At 47.4% G+C, this 16449-nt stretch overlaps 1 protein-coding gene across 1 annotated transcript in view; it reads right to left on the bottom strand.

Annotated features, from left to right (window-relative positions):
* Window positions 1–13115: 13115 nt before the first annotated feature.
* The window catches only part of LOC118380645 (GPI-anchor transamidase-like), a 28177-nt gene continuing 24843 nt past the window's right edge, over window positions 13116–16449 (bottom strand). Inside the window, 1 exon segment of the mRNA XM_052511853.1 lies at window positions 13116–15664. Coding sequence (XP_052367813.1) covers window positions 15548–15664 — 117 coding nt within the window. The 3' untranslated portion in view covers window positions 13116–15547.

Here is a 16449-nt window from a genome sequence, read left to right as displayed (position 1 = left end):
AGAGACGGAGAGGAGAGTAGGAGAGATGAAGAGGAGGAGAGATGGGGAGGAGAGGAGGAGAGATGGAGAGGAGGAGAGGAGGAGAGACGGAGAGGAGGAGATGGAGAGGAGAGACGGAGAGGAGAGGAGGAGAGACGGAGAGGAGAGGAGGAGAGACGGAGAGGAGGGGAGGAGAAAAGGAGAGGAGGGGAGACGGAGAGGAGAGGAGGGGAGACGGAGAGGAGGGGAGGAGGAGGAGGGATGGAGAGGAGGAGAGACGGAGAGGAGGAGAGACGGAGAGGAGGGGAGGAGAAAAGGAGAGGAGGGGAGACGGAGAGGAGGAGAGGAGGAGAGACGGAGAGGAGGAGAGGAGAAAAGGAGAGGAGGGGTGACGGAGAGGAGGAGAGGAGGAGAGACGGAGAGGAGGGGAGACGGAGAGGAGAGGAGACAGAGGAGAGGAGGAGAGACAGAGAGGAGTTGAGGAGAAAAGGAGAGGAGGGGAGACAGAGAGGAAGGGAGGAGGAGGAGGGATGGAGAGAAGGAGAGACGGAGAAGAGGAGAGGAGGAGAGACGGAGAGGAGGGAGGAGAAAAGGAGAGGAGGGGAGACGGAGAGGAGGAGAGGAGAAAAGGAGAGGAGGGGAGAGGAGGAGAGACGGAGAGGAAGAGAGGAGAAAAGGAGAGGAGGGGAGACGGAGAGGAGGGGAGACGGAGAGGAGGAGAGGAGGAGAGACGGAGAGGAGGGGAGGAGAAAAGGAGAGGAGGGGAGGAGGAGGAGGGATGGAGAGGAGAAGAGACGGAGAGGAGGAGAGACGGAGAGGAGGGGAGGAGGAGGAGGGATGGAGAGACGGAGAGACGGAGAGAAGGAGAGACGGGGAGGAGGAGAGACGGAGAGGAGGAGAGAAGGAGAGACGAGGAGGAGAGACGGAGAGAAGGAGAGACGGGGAGGAGGAGAGACGGAGAGGAGGCGAGACGGAGAGACGGGGAGGAGGAGAGACGGAGAGACAGAGAGACGGAGAGGAGGAGAGAAGGAGAAAAGGAGAGACGGAGAGGAGGAGAGAGGAGGAGAGGAGAAAAGGAGAGGAGGAGAAAAGGAGAGGAGGAGAGACGGAGAGGAGGAGAGAGGAGGAGAGGAGAAAAGGAGAGGAGGAGAGACGGAGAGAAGGAGAGACGGGGAGGAGGAGAGACGGAGAGGAGGAGAGACGGAGAGAAGGAGAGACGGGGAGGAGGAGAGACGGGGAGGAGGAGAGACGGAGAAAAGGAGAGGAGGGGAGGAGGAGAGACGGAGAGGAGGAGAGGAGAGACGGGGAGGAGGAGAGACGGGGAGGAGGAGAGGAGGGGAGGAGGAGAGACGGAGAGGAGGAGAGGAGAGACGGGGAGGAGGAGAGGAGAGACGGGGAGGAGGAGAGACGGAGAGAAGGAGAGACGGAGAGGAGGAGAGACGGAGAGAAGGAGAGACGGGGAGGAGGAGAGACGGAGAGGAGGAGAGACGGGGAGGAGGAGAGACGGAGAGGAGGAGAGACGGGGAGGAGGAGAGACGGAGAAAAGGAGAGACGGGGAGGAGGAGAGACGGAGAAAAGGAGAGGAGGGGAGGAGGGGAGAGACGGGGGAGGAGGAGAGACGGGGAGGAGGAGAGACGGGGAGGAGGAGAGGAGGGGAGGAGGAGAGACGGGGAGGAGGAGAGACGGAGAGGAGGAGAGGAGAGACGGGGAGGAGGAGAGGAGAGACGGGGAGGAGGAGAGACGGAGAGAAGGAGAGACGGAGAGGAGGAGGAGGAGGAGGAGGAGGAGGAGGAGGAGGAGAGACGGAGAGTTGGGGAGGAGGAGAGACGGAGAGGAGGAGAGGAGAGACGGGGGAGGAGGAGAGACGGGGAGGAGGAGAGACGGAGAGGAGGAGGAGGAGAGACGGAGAGGAGGAGAGACGGAGAGGAGGAGAGACGGGGAGGAGGAGGAGGAGAGACGGGGAGGAGGAGAAGGAGAGACGGGGAGAAGGAGAGACGGGGAGGAGGAGGAGGAGAGACGGAGAGAAGGAGAGACGGGGAGGAGGAGGAGAGACGGGGAGGAGGAGGAGAGACGGGGAGGAGGAGAAGGAGAGACGGGGAGAAGGAGAGACGGGGAGGAGGAGGAGAGACGGGGAGAAGGAGGAGAGACGGGGAGGAGGAGAAGGAGAGACGGGGAGGAGGAGAAGGAGAGACGGGGAGAAGGAGAGACGGGGAGGAGGAGAAGGAGAGACGGGGAGAAGGAGAGATGGGGAGGAGGAGGAGAGACGGGGAGGAGGAGGAGAGACGGGGAGGAGGAGGAGGAGAGACGGAGAGAAGGAGAGACGGGGAGGAGGAGGAGAGACGGGGAGGAGGAGGAGAGACGGGGAGGAGGAGAAGGAGAGACGGGGAGAAGGAGAGACGGGGAGGAGGAGGAGAGACGGGGAGGAGGAGGAGAGACGGGGAGAAGGAGAGACGGGGAGGAGGAGAAGGAGAGACGGGGAGAAGGAGAGACGGGGAGGAGGAGAAGGAGAGACGGGGAGGAGGAGGAGAGACGGGGAGGAGGAGGAGAGACGGGGAGGAGGAGGAGAGACGGGGAGGAGGAGGAGAGACGGGGAGGAGAAGGAGAGACGGGGAGAAGGAGAGACGGGGAGGAGGAGGAGAGACGGGGAGGAGGAGGAGAGACGGGGAGGAGGAGGAGAGACGGGGAGGAGGAGGAGAGAAGGCATGAGGAAATGGTGGTGTATAAAAAGACCAAGTCAGTCGATGATGCAACAACAACAGCAGCAACAACAGCCATAAATACAGCTGCTTCCCTCTTCTATCTGTGTGTCCATCTGTTCAGACAGGCAGGCAGACAAACAGGGAGGGAGAGAGAGAGAAAAAGAGAGACAAGCAGGCAGACAGGGAGGGAGAGAGAGAGAGAGAGAAAAAGAGAGGCAGGCAGACAGACAGGCAGACAGACGGAGGGAGGGAGGGGAGGGAGGGAGGGAGGGAGGGAGGGAGGGAGGGAGGGAGGGAGGGAGGGAGGGGAGGGAGGGAGGGAGGGAGGGAGGGAGGGAGGGAGGGAGGGAGGGAGGGAAAAAGAGAGACAAGCAGGCAGGCAGGCAGGCAGGCAGACAGACAGACAGACAGACGACAGACAGACAGACAGACAGACAGACGAAGAGACAAGCAGGCAGACAGACAGGCAGGCAGACAGACAGACGAAGAGACAAGCAGGCAGACAGACAGGCAGGCAGACCGACAGATGAAAAGACAAGCAGGCAGACAGAAAGACAGACGAAGAGACAGGCAGACAGACAGGCAGACAGACGAAGAGACAGGCAGACAGACAGGCAGACAGACGAAGAGACAGACAGGCAGGCAGGCAGACAGACGAAGAGACAGACAGACGAAGAGACAGACAGAGGGAGGGAGGGAGGGAGGGAGGCAGGCAGGCAGGCAGGCAGGCAGGCAGGCAGGCAGGCAGACAGATGAAGAGACAGACAGACAGACAGACAGACAGACAGACAGACAGACAGACAGACAGCTGGGTGAAATGAAATGCCAACAGGAAAGAAAAGTAGAAGAGCTTGAATGTCCCAGCACGCGGGGGCTCCCTAGTGGTGCAGAGGTCTAAGGCACTACATCTCAGTGCTCGAGGCGTCACTACAGACCCTGGTTTGAATCCAGGCTGTATTCCAACCGGCTGTGATTGGGAGCCCCATAGGGTGATGCACAATTGGCCCCAGCACCCCCGGGTTTAGCCCCCGGGGTTTAGCCTGCCGTCAATGTAAATAAAAATGTTGTTCTTAACCGACTTGCCTAGTTACATAGAGGTTAATTTTAAAAAATTACTTTCATCAGGCACTCCTCAATTTACTGGAATTAAATTGGAATGTGTTTATATTCGTTTCGTAGTTATGCATCTTATCAGACACGCACAGCATACAGATAGAGTCTAGTTCGAGCAGAGAATCTGTCAGAGTGAGAGCTGCTGCCACAGCATACAGATAGAGTCTAGTTCGAGCAGAGAATCTGTCAGAGTGAGAGCTGCTGCCACAGCATACAGATAGACTCTAGTTCGAGCAGAGAATCTGTCAGAGTGAGAGCTGCTGCCACAGCAGACAGATAGAGGCTAGTTCGAGCAGAGAATCTGTCAGAGTGAGAGCTGCTGCCACAGCAGACAGATAGACTCTAGTTTGAGCAGAGAATCTGTCAGAGTGAGAGCTGCTGCCACAGCATACAGATAGAGTCTAGTTCGAGCAGAGAATCTGTCAGAGTGAGAGCTGCTGCCACAGCATACAGATAGAGTCTAGTTCGAGCAGAGAATCTGTCAGAGTGAGAGCTGCTGCCACAGCATACAGATAGACTCTAGTTCGAGCAGAGAATCTGTCAGAGTGAGAGCTGCTGCCACAGCAGACAGATAGAGTCTAGTTTGAGCAGAGAATCTGTCAGAGTGAGAGCTGCTGCCACAGCAGACAGATAGAGTCTAGTTCGAGCAGAGAATCTGTCAGAGTGAGAGCTGCTGCCACAGCATACAGATAGACTCTAGTTCGAGCAGAGAATCTGTCAGAGTGAGAGCTGCTGCCACAGCATACAGATAGACTCTAGTTCGAGCAGAGAATCTGTCAGAGTGAGAGCTGCTGCCACAGCATACAGATAGACTCTAGTTCGAGCAGAGAATCTGTCAGAGTGAGAGCTGCTGCCACAGCAGACAGATAGACTCTAGTTTGAGCAGAGAATCTGTCAGAGTGAGAGCTGCTGCCACAGCATACAGATAGACTCTAGTTCGAGCAGAGAATCTGTCAGAGTGAGAGCTGCTGCCACAGCAGACAGATAGAGGCTAGTTCGAGCAGAGAATCTGTCAGAGTGAGAGCTGCTGCCACAGCATACAGATAGACTCTAGTTTGAGCAGAGAATCTGTCAGAGTGAGAGCTGCTGCCACAGCAGACAGATAGAGTCTAGTTTGAGCAGAGAATCTGTCAGAGTGAGAGCTGCTGCCACAGCAGACAGATAGAGTCTAGTTTGAGCAGAGAATCTGTCAGAGTGAGAGCTGCTGCCACAGCAGACAGATAGAGTCTAGTTCGAGCAGAGAATCTGTCAGAGTGAGAGCTGCTGCCACAGCATACAGATAGACTCTAGTTCGAGCAGAGAATCTGTCAGAGTGAGAGCTGCTGCCACAGCATACAGATAGACTCTAGTTCGAGCAGAGAATCTGTCAGAGTGAGAGCTGCTGCCACAGCATACAGATAGACTCTAGTTCGAGCAGAGAATCTGTCAGAGTGAGAGCTGCTGCCACAGCATACAGATAGACTCTAGTTCGAGCAGAGAATCTGTCAGAGTGAGAGCTGCTGCCACAGCAGACAGATAGACTCTAGTTTGAGCTTGTTTATTGATGCTGGAGTGAAACGCTGTTAAACCCCCCCCGCCCCCGAGATAAGAGTTGTTTACTAGGCTGTTGCAGGAGGAAGGGCGCTCTCCCCTCTGCCCTTGGAGGTGTGAAGTGCTTGTTAACGAGGTCACATCTCTGACCTCTCATGGGACCCTTGACCCGGCAATCATCCCTCTTGACCTCGGCCTTGAGCCAATAGGAACTTTAGTCCGGGCCTGATATAATAGGGGTCAGCTGGCCCATCCCAGGGGGTCAGAGGTCAGCGTCACATCGCCAGTGAAATGAGCGGGCTACTCCAGTAGAACCTGGACATTTCCATCAGCTCTTTTCTGCCAAAGTGGATTATAATACACTCAACCTCCTTGGTGTGATTGAATGGCCGGCGATGATAAAACAAACCATTCATTCAACCATGAAGCTGTTAACGTCTGAGACTGTAAAGGGTTATGAAACACCTGTTTGTCATTGTGCCTCTAACCTGGGTTCCCAGAGAGATTGTCCCTGGTCTAAACCAACAGCTGGCGATGCTCTACTTCTCGTGAAATCCAAACGCAGTCGTGTGTTAAAGACAGTTTTGACAGGCCGTGATTAAAAACAGCTTCTAGTTGGTCATTGAAGCGCGCCTCCCATTTGCCATTCAAGTGGATAGGTAACGGTAGGCAGGATTCAGAGCGTCACACACCACTGTGCATTGAGCTGGACGTAGTACGCATTGTTTTTTAAACATGTACTCAAATGGTTTGAAACCTGAACGTTTTACTTCATGAGGCATGATTTACCTTGCTTCAAAGTAGCCTGGACAAAATACGAGAAACTTGGGAGGCAATCATTTTTAGAAAGACTTCCATATTCCCTAATGGCACCAGCAGGTCTCTCCTGTTCTACTGGTTTTCAGCTTTATTTTATTGTCCGGTAGCCAAAGTACCAATCTTAGTCATATTAGCATAACATTGCTAGTTGTTGATAATCCTAGTCATATTAGCAACCCATGCTAGTTGTTGATAATCCTAGTCATATTAGCATCCCATGCTAGTTGTTGATAATCCTAGTCATATTAGCAACCCATGCTAGTTGATGATAATCCTAGTCATATTAGCAACCCATGCTAGTTGATGATAATCCTAGTCATATTAGCATCCCATGCTAGTTGTTGATAATCCTAGTTATATTAGCATCCCATGCTAGTTGTTGATAATCCTAGTCATATTAGCATCCCATGCTAGTTGATGATAATCCTAGTCATATTAGCAACCCATGCTAGTTGTTGATAATCCTAGTCATATTAGCATCCCATGCTAGTTGTTGATAATCCTAGTCATATTAGCAACCCATGCTAGTTGATAAACCTAGTCATATTAGCATCCCATGCTAGTTGTTGATAATCCTAGTCATATTAGCATCCCATGCTAGTTGATGATAATCCTAGTCATATTAGCATCCCATGCTAGTTGTTGATCATCCTAGTCATATTAGTATCCCATGCTAGTTGATGATAATCCTAGTCATATTAGCATCCCATGCTAGTTGTTGATAATCCTAGTCATATTAGCATCCCATGCTAGTTGTTGATAATCCTAGTCATATTAGCATAACATTGCTAGTTGATGATAATCCTAGTCATATTAGCATCCCATGCTAGTTGTTGATAATCCTAGTCATATTAGCAACCCATGCTAGTTGATGATAATCCTAGTCATATTAGCATCCCATGCTAGTTGTTGATAATCCTAGTCATATTAGCATCCCATGCTAGTTGATGATAATCCTAGTAATATTAGCATCCCATGCTAGTTGTTGATAATCCTAGTCATATTAGCATCCCATGCTAGTTGATGATAATCCTAGTAATATTAGCATCCCATGCTAGTTGTTGATCATCCTAGTCATATTAGTATCCCATGCTAGTTGATGATAATCCAAGTCATATTAGCATCCCATGCTAGTTGATGATAATCCTAGTCATATTAGCAACCCATGCTAGTTGATGATAATCCTAGTCATATTAGCATCCCATGCTAGTTGTTGATAATCCTAGTCATATTAGCAACCCATGCTAGTTGATGATAATCCTAGTCATATTAGCATCCCATGCTAGTTGTTGATAATCCTAGTCATATTAGCATCCCATGCTAGTTGTTGATCATCCTAGTCATATTAGTATCCCATGCTAGTTGATGATCATCCTAGTCATATTAGCATCCCATGCTAGTTGATGATAAGCCTAGTCATATTAGCAACCCATGCTAGTTGATGATAATCCTAGTCATATTAGCATCCCATGCTAGTTGTTGATCATCCTAGTCATATTAGTATCCCATGCTAGTTGATGATCATCCTAGTCATATTAGCATCCCATGCTAGTTGTTGATAATCCTAGTCATATTAGCATCCCATGCTAGTTGATGATAAGCCTAGTCATATTAGCATCCCATGCTAGTTGTTGATAATCCTAGTCATATTAGCAACCCATGCTAGTTGATGATAATCCAAGTCATATTAGCAACCCATGCTAGTTGATAATCCTAGTCATATTAGCATCCCATGCTAGTTGATGATAATCCTAGTCATATTAGCATCCCATGCTAGTTGATGATAATCCTAGTCATATTAGCATCCCATGCTAGTTGATAATCCTAGTCATATTAGCATCCCATGCTAGTTATAGCATATTAGATCTCTTTCTAAATGTCAAACAGATATTCTCATCTCTGCCACATGTGTTTCCCCACTAATTGCATTCATACAAGGAGCTTTGCTGTGCTTATAATATGAAGAAATAACAGTTTATCAACATTCTAAGATAAACGTTTTGATCTGTTGCATCAGACTCATGTAACCCAGGTCTACTGGTTGTATGAATTTGGGATCTACTGTCCCACAACTGTCCCAGGATCTGTTTGGAATAGGCCATTTCTTTCTCACACAGCACAACAAGCTGACCAATAGAATAGGTCGATTTTTCTACTATGGGGGATAGTAGATTGACAGGCTAGTGATTGTGCTGTTCGTTACTGGTCTTGTTGACTAGTGATTCTGCTGTTCGTTACTGGTCTTGTTGGCTAGTGATTGTGCTGTTCGTTACTGGTCTTGTTGGCTAGTGATTGTGCTGTTCGTTACTGGTCTTGTTGGCTAGTGATTCTCCTGTTCGTTACTGGTCTTGTTGGCTAGTGATTCTGCTGTTCGTTACTGGTCTTGTTGACTAGTGATTGTGCTGTTCGTTACTGGTCTTGTTGACTAGTGATTCTGCTGTTCGTTACTGGTCTTGTTGACTAGTGATTGTGCTGTTCGTTACTGGTCTTGTTGACTAGTGATTCTGCTGTTCGTTACTGGTCTTGTTGGCTAGTGATTGTGCTGTTAGTTACTGGTCTTGTTGACTAGTGATTGTGCTGTTCGTTACTGGTCTTGTTGGCTAGTGATTCTGCTGTTCGTTACTGGTCTTGTTGACTAGTAATTCTGCTGTTCGTTACTGGTCTTGTTGGCTAGTGATTGTGCTGTTAGTTACTGGTCTTGTTGACTAGTGATTCTGCTGTTCGTTACTGGTCTTGTTGGCTAGTGATTGTGCTGTTAGTTACTGGTCTTGTTGACTAGTGATTTTGCTGTTCGTTACTGGTCTTGTTGGCTAGTGATTTTGCTGTTCGTTACTGGTCTTGTTGACTAGTGATTCTCCTGTTCGTTACTGGTCTTGTTGGCTAGTGATTGTGCTGTTCGTTACTGGTCTTGTTGGCTAGTAATTCTGCTGTTCGTTACTGGTCTTGTTGACTAGTGATTCTCCTGTTCGTTACTGGTCTTGTTGGCTAGTGATTGTGCTGTTCGTTACTAGTCTTGTTGACTAGTAATTGTGCTGTTCGTTACTGGTCTTGTTGGCTAGTGATTTTGCTGTTCGTTACTGGTCTTGTTGACTAGTGATTTTGCTGTTCGTTACTGGTCTTGTTGGCTAGTGATTCTGCTGTTCGTTACTGGTCTTGTTGGCTGATGAAGTCAAATGTGGACAGTTACTCCAACATCATCAGAACTCACTAGGTTTAACCAGAGCCCTGTGGGGAACAGGGAGCACTAGGTTTAACCAGAGCCCTGTGGAGAACAGGGAGCACTAGGTTTAACCAGAGCCCTGTGGGGAACAGGGAGCACTAGGTTTAACCAGAGCCCTGTGGGGAACAGGGAGCACTAGGTTTAACCAGAGCCCTGTGGAGAACAGGGAGCACTAGGTTTAACCAGAGCCCTGTGGGGAACAGGGAGCACTAGGTTTAACCAGAGCCCTGTGGGGAACAGGGAGCACTAGGTTTAACCAGAGCCCTGTGGAGAACAGGGAGCACTAGGTTTAACCAGAGCCCTGTGGAGAACAGGGAGCACTAGGTTTAACCAGAGCCCTGTGGGGAACAGGGAGCACTAGGTTTAACCAGAGCCCTGTGGGGAACAGGGAGCACTAGGTTTAACCAGAGCCCTGTGGAGAACAGGGAGCACTAGGTTTAACCAGAGCCCTGTGGGGAACAGGGAGCACTAGGTTTAACCAGAGCCCTGTGGGGAACAGGGAGCACTAGGCCTCCACATTGACTCTGTACTGGTACCCCCTGTATATAGCCTCCACATTGACTCTGTACCGGTACACCCTGTATATAGCCTCCACATTGACTCTGTACCGGTACTCCCTGTATATAGCCTCTACATTGACTCTGTACAGGTACCCCCTGTATATAGCCTCCACATTGACTCTGTACTGGTACCCCCTGTATACAGCCTCCACATTGACTCTGTACCGGTACCCCCTGTATATAGCCTCCACATTGACTCTGTACCGGTACCCCCTGTATATAGCCTCCACATTGACTCCGTACCGGTACCCCCTGTATATAGCCTCTACATTGACTCTGTACTGGTACCCCCTGTATATAACCTCCACATTGACTCTGTACCGTAATACCCTGTATATAGCCTCTACATAGACTCTGTACCGTAATACCCTGTATATAGCCTCTACATTGACTCTGTACTGGTACCCCCTGTATATAGCCTCTACATTGACTCTGTACCGTAACACCCTGTATATAGCCTCCACATTGACTCTGTACCGGTACACCCTGTATATAGCCTCCACATTGACTCTGTACCATCACACCCTGTATATAGCCTCCACATTGACTCTGTACCATCACACCCTGTATATAGCCTCCACATTGACTCTGTACCATCACACCCTGTATATAGCCTCCACATTGACTCTGTACCATCACACCCTGTATATAGCCTCCACATTGACTCTGTACCGGTACACCCTGTATATAGCCTCCACATTGACTCTGTACCGTAATACCCTGTATATAGCCTCCACATTGACTCTGTACCGTAACACCCTGTATATAGCCTCCACATTGACTCTGTACCGTAATACCCTGTATATAGCCTCCACATTGACTCTGTACCGTAATACCCTGTATATAGCCTCCACATTGACTCTGTACCGTAATACCCTGTATATAGCCTCCACATTGACTCTGTACCGTAATACCCTGTATATAGCCTCCACATTGACTCTGTACCGTAACACCCTGTATATAGCCTCCACATTGACTCTGTACCGTAATACCCTGTATATAGCCTCCACATTGACTCTGTACTGGTACCCCCTGTATATAGCCTCCACATTGACTCTGTACCGTAATACCCTGTATATAGCCTCCACATTGACTCTGTACCGTAATACCCTGTATATAGCCTCCACATTGACTCTGTACCGTAATACCCTGTATATAGCCTCCACATTGACTCTGTACCGTAATACCCTGTATATAGCCTCCACATTGACTCTGTACCGTAATACCCTGTATATAGCCTCCACATTGACTCTGTACCGTAATACCCTGTATATAGCCTCCACATTGACTCTGTACCGTAATACCCTGTATATAGCCTCCACATTGACTCTGTACCGTAATACCCTGTATATAGCCTCCACATTGACTCTGTACCGTAATACCCTGTATATAGCCTCCACATTGACTCTGTACCGTAATACCCTGTATATAGCCTCCACATTGACTCTGTACCGGTACCCCTGTATATAGCCTCCACATTGACTCTGTACCGTAATACCCTGTATATAGCCTCCACATTGACTCTGTACCGTAATACCCTGTATATAGCCTCCACATTGACTCTGTACCGTAATACCCTGTATATAGCCTCCACATTGACTCTGTACCGTAATACCCTGTATATAGCCTCCACATTGACTCTGTACCGTAATACCCTGTATATAGCCTCCACATTGACTCTGTACCGTAATACCCTGTATATAGCCTCCACATTGACTCTGTACCGGTTCCCCCTGTATATAGCCTCCACATTGACTCTGTACCGTAATACCCTGTATATAGCCTCCACATTGACTCTGTACCGTAATACCCTGTATATAGCCTCCACATTGACTCTGTACCGGTTCCCCCTGTATATAGCCTCCACATTGACTCTGTACCGTAATACCCTGTATATATCCTCCACATTGACTCTGTACCGTAATACCCTGTATATAGCCTCCACATTGACTCTGTACCGTAATACCCTGTATATAGCCTCCACATTGACTCTGTACCGTAATACCCTGTATATAGCCTCCACATTGACTCTGTACCGTAACACCCTGTATATAGCCTCCACATTGACTCTGTACCGTAATACCCTGTATATAGCCTCCACATTGACTCTGTACCGTAATACCCTGTATATAGCCTCCACATTGACTCTGTACCGTAATACCCTGTATATAGCCTCCACATTGACTCTGTACCGTAATACCCTGTATATAGCCTCCACATTGACTCTGTACCGTAACACCCTGTATATAGCCTCCACATTGACTCTGTACCGTAATACCCTGTATATAGCCTCCACATTGACTCTGTACCGTAATACCCTGTATATAGCCTCCACATTGACTCTGTACCGTAACACCCTGTATATAGCCTCCACATTGACTCTGTACCGTAATACCCTGTATATAACCTCCACATTGACTCTGTACCGTAATACCCTGTATATAGCCTCCACATTGACTCTGTACCGTAATACCCTGTATATAGCCTCCACATTGACTCTGTACCGTAATACCCTGTATATAGCCTCCACATTGACTCTGTACCGTAATACCCTGTATATAGCCTCCACATTGACTCTGTACCGGTACACCCTGTATATAGCCTCCACATTGACTCTGTACCGTAATACCCTGTATATAGCCTCCACATTGACTCTGTACCGTAATACCCTGTATATAACCTCGTTATTCTTATTGTGCTACTGTTTATTATTACTTTTTATTTTAGTCTACTTGGTAAATCTTTTCTTGTTCTTGAACTGCACTGTTGGTTCAGGGCTTGTAAGTTTCATTTCACGGTAAAGTCTACACTTGTTGTATTCGGCACGTGACAAATAAAGTTAGATTTGATATGGCACCCAATATAGTGCACTACTTTAGACCAGAACCCTATTCCCTACATAGTGCACTACTTTAGACCAGAGCCCTATGGAACCCTATTCCCTATATAGTGCACAACTTTAGACCAGAGCCCTATGGAACCCTATTCCCTATATAGTGCACTACTTTAGACCAGAGCCCTATGGAACCCTATTCTCTACATCGTGCACTACTTTAGACCAGAGCCCTATAGGGACTAGGGAGCCACTTGGAAAAATCCCTACAGTTCTGAGTAGCAACTTGAGCCAAAAAGCCTGGTGCTGAAATATGTAGAGCAGCACGGTCTTAAATAAATGATATTCTTATCAGCATCGACTCAATTCAGTGCCTTTCAGTCCCATCAATTTTAATTATAGATATGAGGGAAAAAGACAGCTCTGCTGCCAGACACAAAATAAAGGAATAAAGAATACACACATTTCCTTAAACGACATCAAATAAGACAATCAACCATCTCAAAGAACACATCCGTCTGCTAATATAATAATAATAATAATAATATAATATATGCCATTTAGCAGACGCTTTTATCCATACATTCTACGTATGGGTGGTCCCGGGAATCGAACCCACTACCCTGGCGTTACAAGCGCCATGCTCTACCAACTGAGCTACAGAAGGACCGGTCTGCTCTCCTGAGAAGGACCATTTTGCTTTCCAGTATTTATTTTAACCCTTCATTTTATCCTCAATTTCCTTCTCCGTTCTCCCTCTTTAAATTCTAAACCATGCAACAATAAAACATAAAAATAATAAAACATAAAAATACAACAAACATAGGATTGTGTCTTCCAGTATTCGCTGCTTCCATCCTTTAATCTTCAGTTGTGTTTTAACTCTAAACCCCTATTCACCAGATTCCATACAATAAATACAGAATAAACACCAGCAGTAATCAGTAGTCAGAGTACTGTTTATGTCCAGGATAATTAACACCAGCAGTCATCAGTAATCAGAGTACTGTTCATGTCCAGGATAATTAACACCAGCAGTAATCAGTAATCAGAGTACTGTTTATGTCCAGGATAATTAACACCAGCAGTAATCAGTAATCAGAGTACTGTTTATGTCCAGGATAATTAACACCAGCAGTAATCAGAGTACTGTTCATGTCCAGGATAATTAACACCAGCAGTAATCAGTAATCAGAGTACTGTTTATGTCCAGGATAATTAACACCAGCAGTAATCAGTAATCAGAGTACTGTTCATGTCTGTTTATGTCCAGGATAATTAACACCAGCAGTAATCAGTAATCAGAGTACTGTTTATGTCCAGGATAATTAACACCAGCAGTAATCAGTAATCAGAGTACTGTTTATGTCCAGGATAATTAACACCAGCAGTAATCAGTAATCAGAGTACTGTTTATGTCCAGGATAATTAACACCAGCAGTAATCAGAGTACTGTTTATGTCCAGGATAATTAACACCAGCAGTAATCGGTAATCAGAGTACTGTTTATGTCCAGGATAATTAACACCAGCAGTAATCAGAGTACTGTTCATGTCCAGGATAATTAACACCAGCAGTAATCAGTAATCAGAGTACTGTTTATGTCCAGGATAATTAACACCAGCAGTAATCAGAGTACTGTTTATGTCCAGGATAATTAACACCAGCAGTAATCAGAGTACTGTTTATGTCCAGGATAATTAACACCAGCAGTAATCAGAGTACTGTTTATGTCCAGGATAATTAACACCAGCAGTAATCGGTAATCAGAGTACTGTTTATGTCCAGGATAATTAACACCAGCAGTAATCAGAGTACTGTTCATGTCCAGGATAATTAACACCAGCAGTAATCAGTAATCAGAGTACTGTTTATGTCCAGGATAATTAACACCAGCAGTAGTCAGAGTACTGTTCATGTCCAGGATAATTAACACCAGCAGTAATCAGTAATCAGAGTACTGTTTATGTCCAGGATAATTAACACCAGCAGTAATCAGTAATCAGAGTACTGTTTATGTCCAGGATAATTAACACCAGCAGTAATCAGTAATCAGAGTACTGTTTATGTCCAGGATAATAAACACCAGCAGTAATCAGTAATCAGAGTACTGTTCATGTCCAGGATAATTAACACCAGCAGTAATCAGAGTACTGTTAATGTCCAGGATAATTAACACCAGCAGTAATCAGTAATCAGAGTACTGTTCATGTCCAGGATAATTAACACCAGCAGTAATCAGAGTACTGTTTATGTCCAGGATAATTAACACCAGCAGTAATCAGTAGTCAGAGTACTGTTCATGTCCAGAAAGGCACAACAATGTGTCTTTGTGCAGGTCAGTGTTGTAACCACATTCTCTCCAACACAGTTCAGAGTTTAAACATAAACCATCTGCTCTTCAAACAGTAACAAAATGGATGTACCAATCACAGATCGCCCCGTTCGATAATGTTAATAACCATAGAAATAGAATGACTAGAAAGGCAATTACCACTAAAAGAGTGCGTCATTCATTCCCTGTTAATAACGTCTTTGTAGTCTTCTAGTAATCCAGAAGATTGGGACCTCGCCAACACCGCGTCCCAATTGTCTGTCCTTTATCCTGAAGTGCGCAGTTGTGCACGATTCCCCGTGCATTTAAAATAATCGGATGGATGAAAGCCTGCGCTTTAAGAGTATTCACCATGAGTCCTATACCAGTCCTCTTTCAAATCTAGGAAGCCAAGGGAACTGGTGCAAACCGCACAAGGAGCAGAAATGGGTCAGAGGTCGAGCTTCAAAAGGTCAGGGGTTAGAAGATGTGCTTAAGGTGCTTGGCGCCGTACGTCTTGAAGAAGACCAGGAGGATGAGAGTCCACAAACCCAGGATGAAACCATCTGGAGGGTGCCAGTCCCTCTGCTTTGGTTTCTACAGGACGGGGAAGACAGACAAGACGTCTTGGTACAGAAATACATCAACATGTAATGTCGTACAATATAGAAAACAGGTGAAAAAACAAACATACTTCCTAATTGTACGGCTTTAATCAATAAGTAGTTACCATATCCCTATTGGAATCCACTTGGCATACAAGTTGAAGAAGCGTGTGTTTATAGTGCCGGGTCGGACCCTTCCCCTTTGCCTCTAGAATATTCCTGAATTCTTTGTGGCATGGAAATCTTGTTCAGTTGGTATCAAGGGACCTAACGTGTGCCAGGAAGACATTCCCCACACCGTTACACCACCAGCCTGTACCTGTTGACCCCAGGCAGAACGAGGACATGGAGTCATCCTCCTGATGCCAAATCCTGACTCTGCCATCAGCATGACCCAACAGGAACCAGGATTCCTTAGACCAGGCCATGTTTTTCCACTCCTGAATTGTCCAGGGTTGGTGATGGCGTTGCCCACTGGAGCCGAGTCTTCTCGTTATGATCGGAGTGGAACCCGGTGTGGTCGTCTGCTGTCTTTTCATATCCATGACAAGGATCAGAGAGTTCTGTTGGAGAAGCTGTTCTGCACACCACGGTTGTACTGCGCCGTTATTCTCCTGTTTGTGGCCAGCCTGTAAGCATGAGCCATTCTCCTTCAACCTCTCGTCAACGAAGATGTTTTCGCCCACAAGACTGCCGCTGACTGGAGGTTTGTTTGTTTGTAACTATAGGATAATAGTGGGGCGGTGTCACACTTCTAGGAAGGAACGTCAGAATGCA

Source organism: Oncorhynchus keta, unplaced genomic scaffold (assembly GCF_023373465.1).
Source record: "Oncorhynchus keta strain PuntledgeMale-10-30-2019 unplaced genomic scaffold, Oket_V2 Un_contig_7615_pilon_pilon, whole genome shotgun sequence".
Taxonomy (NCBI): Eukaryota; Metazoa; Chordata; class Actinopteri; order Salmoniformes; family Salmonidae; genus Oncorhynchus; species Oncorhynchus keta.
Note: the sequence above shows the minus strand (reverse complement) of the source record. Positions and strands in the feature narration are given on the sequence as shown.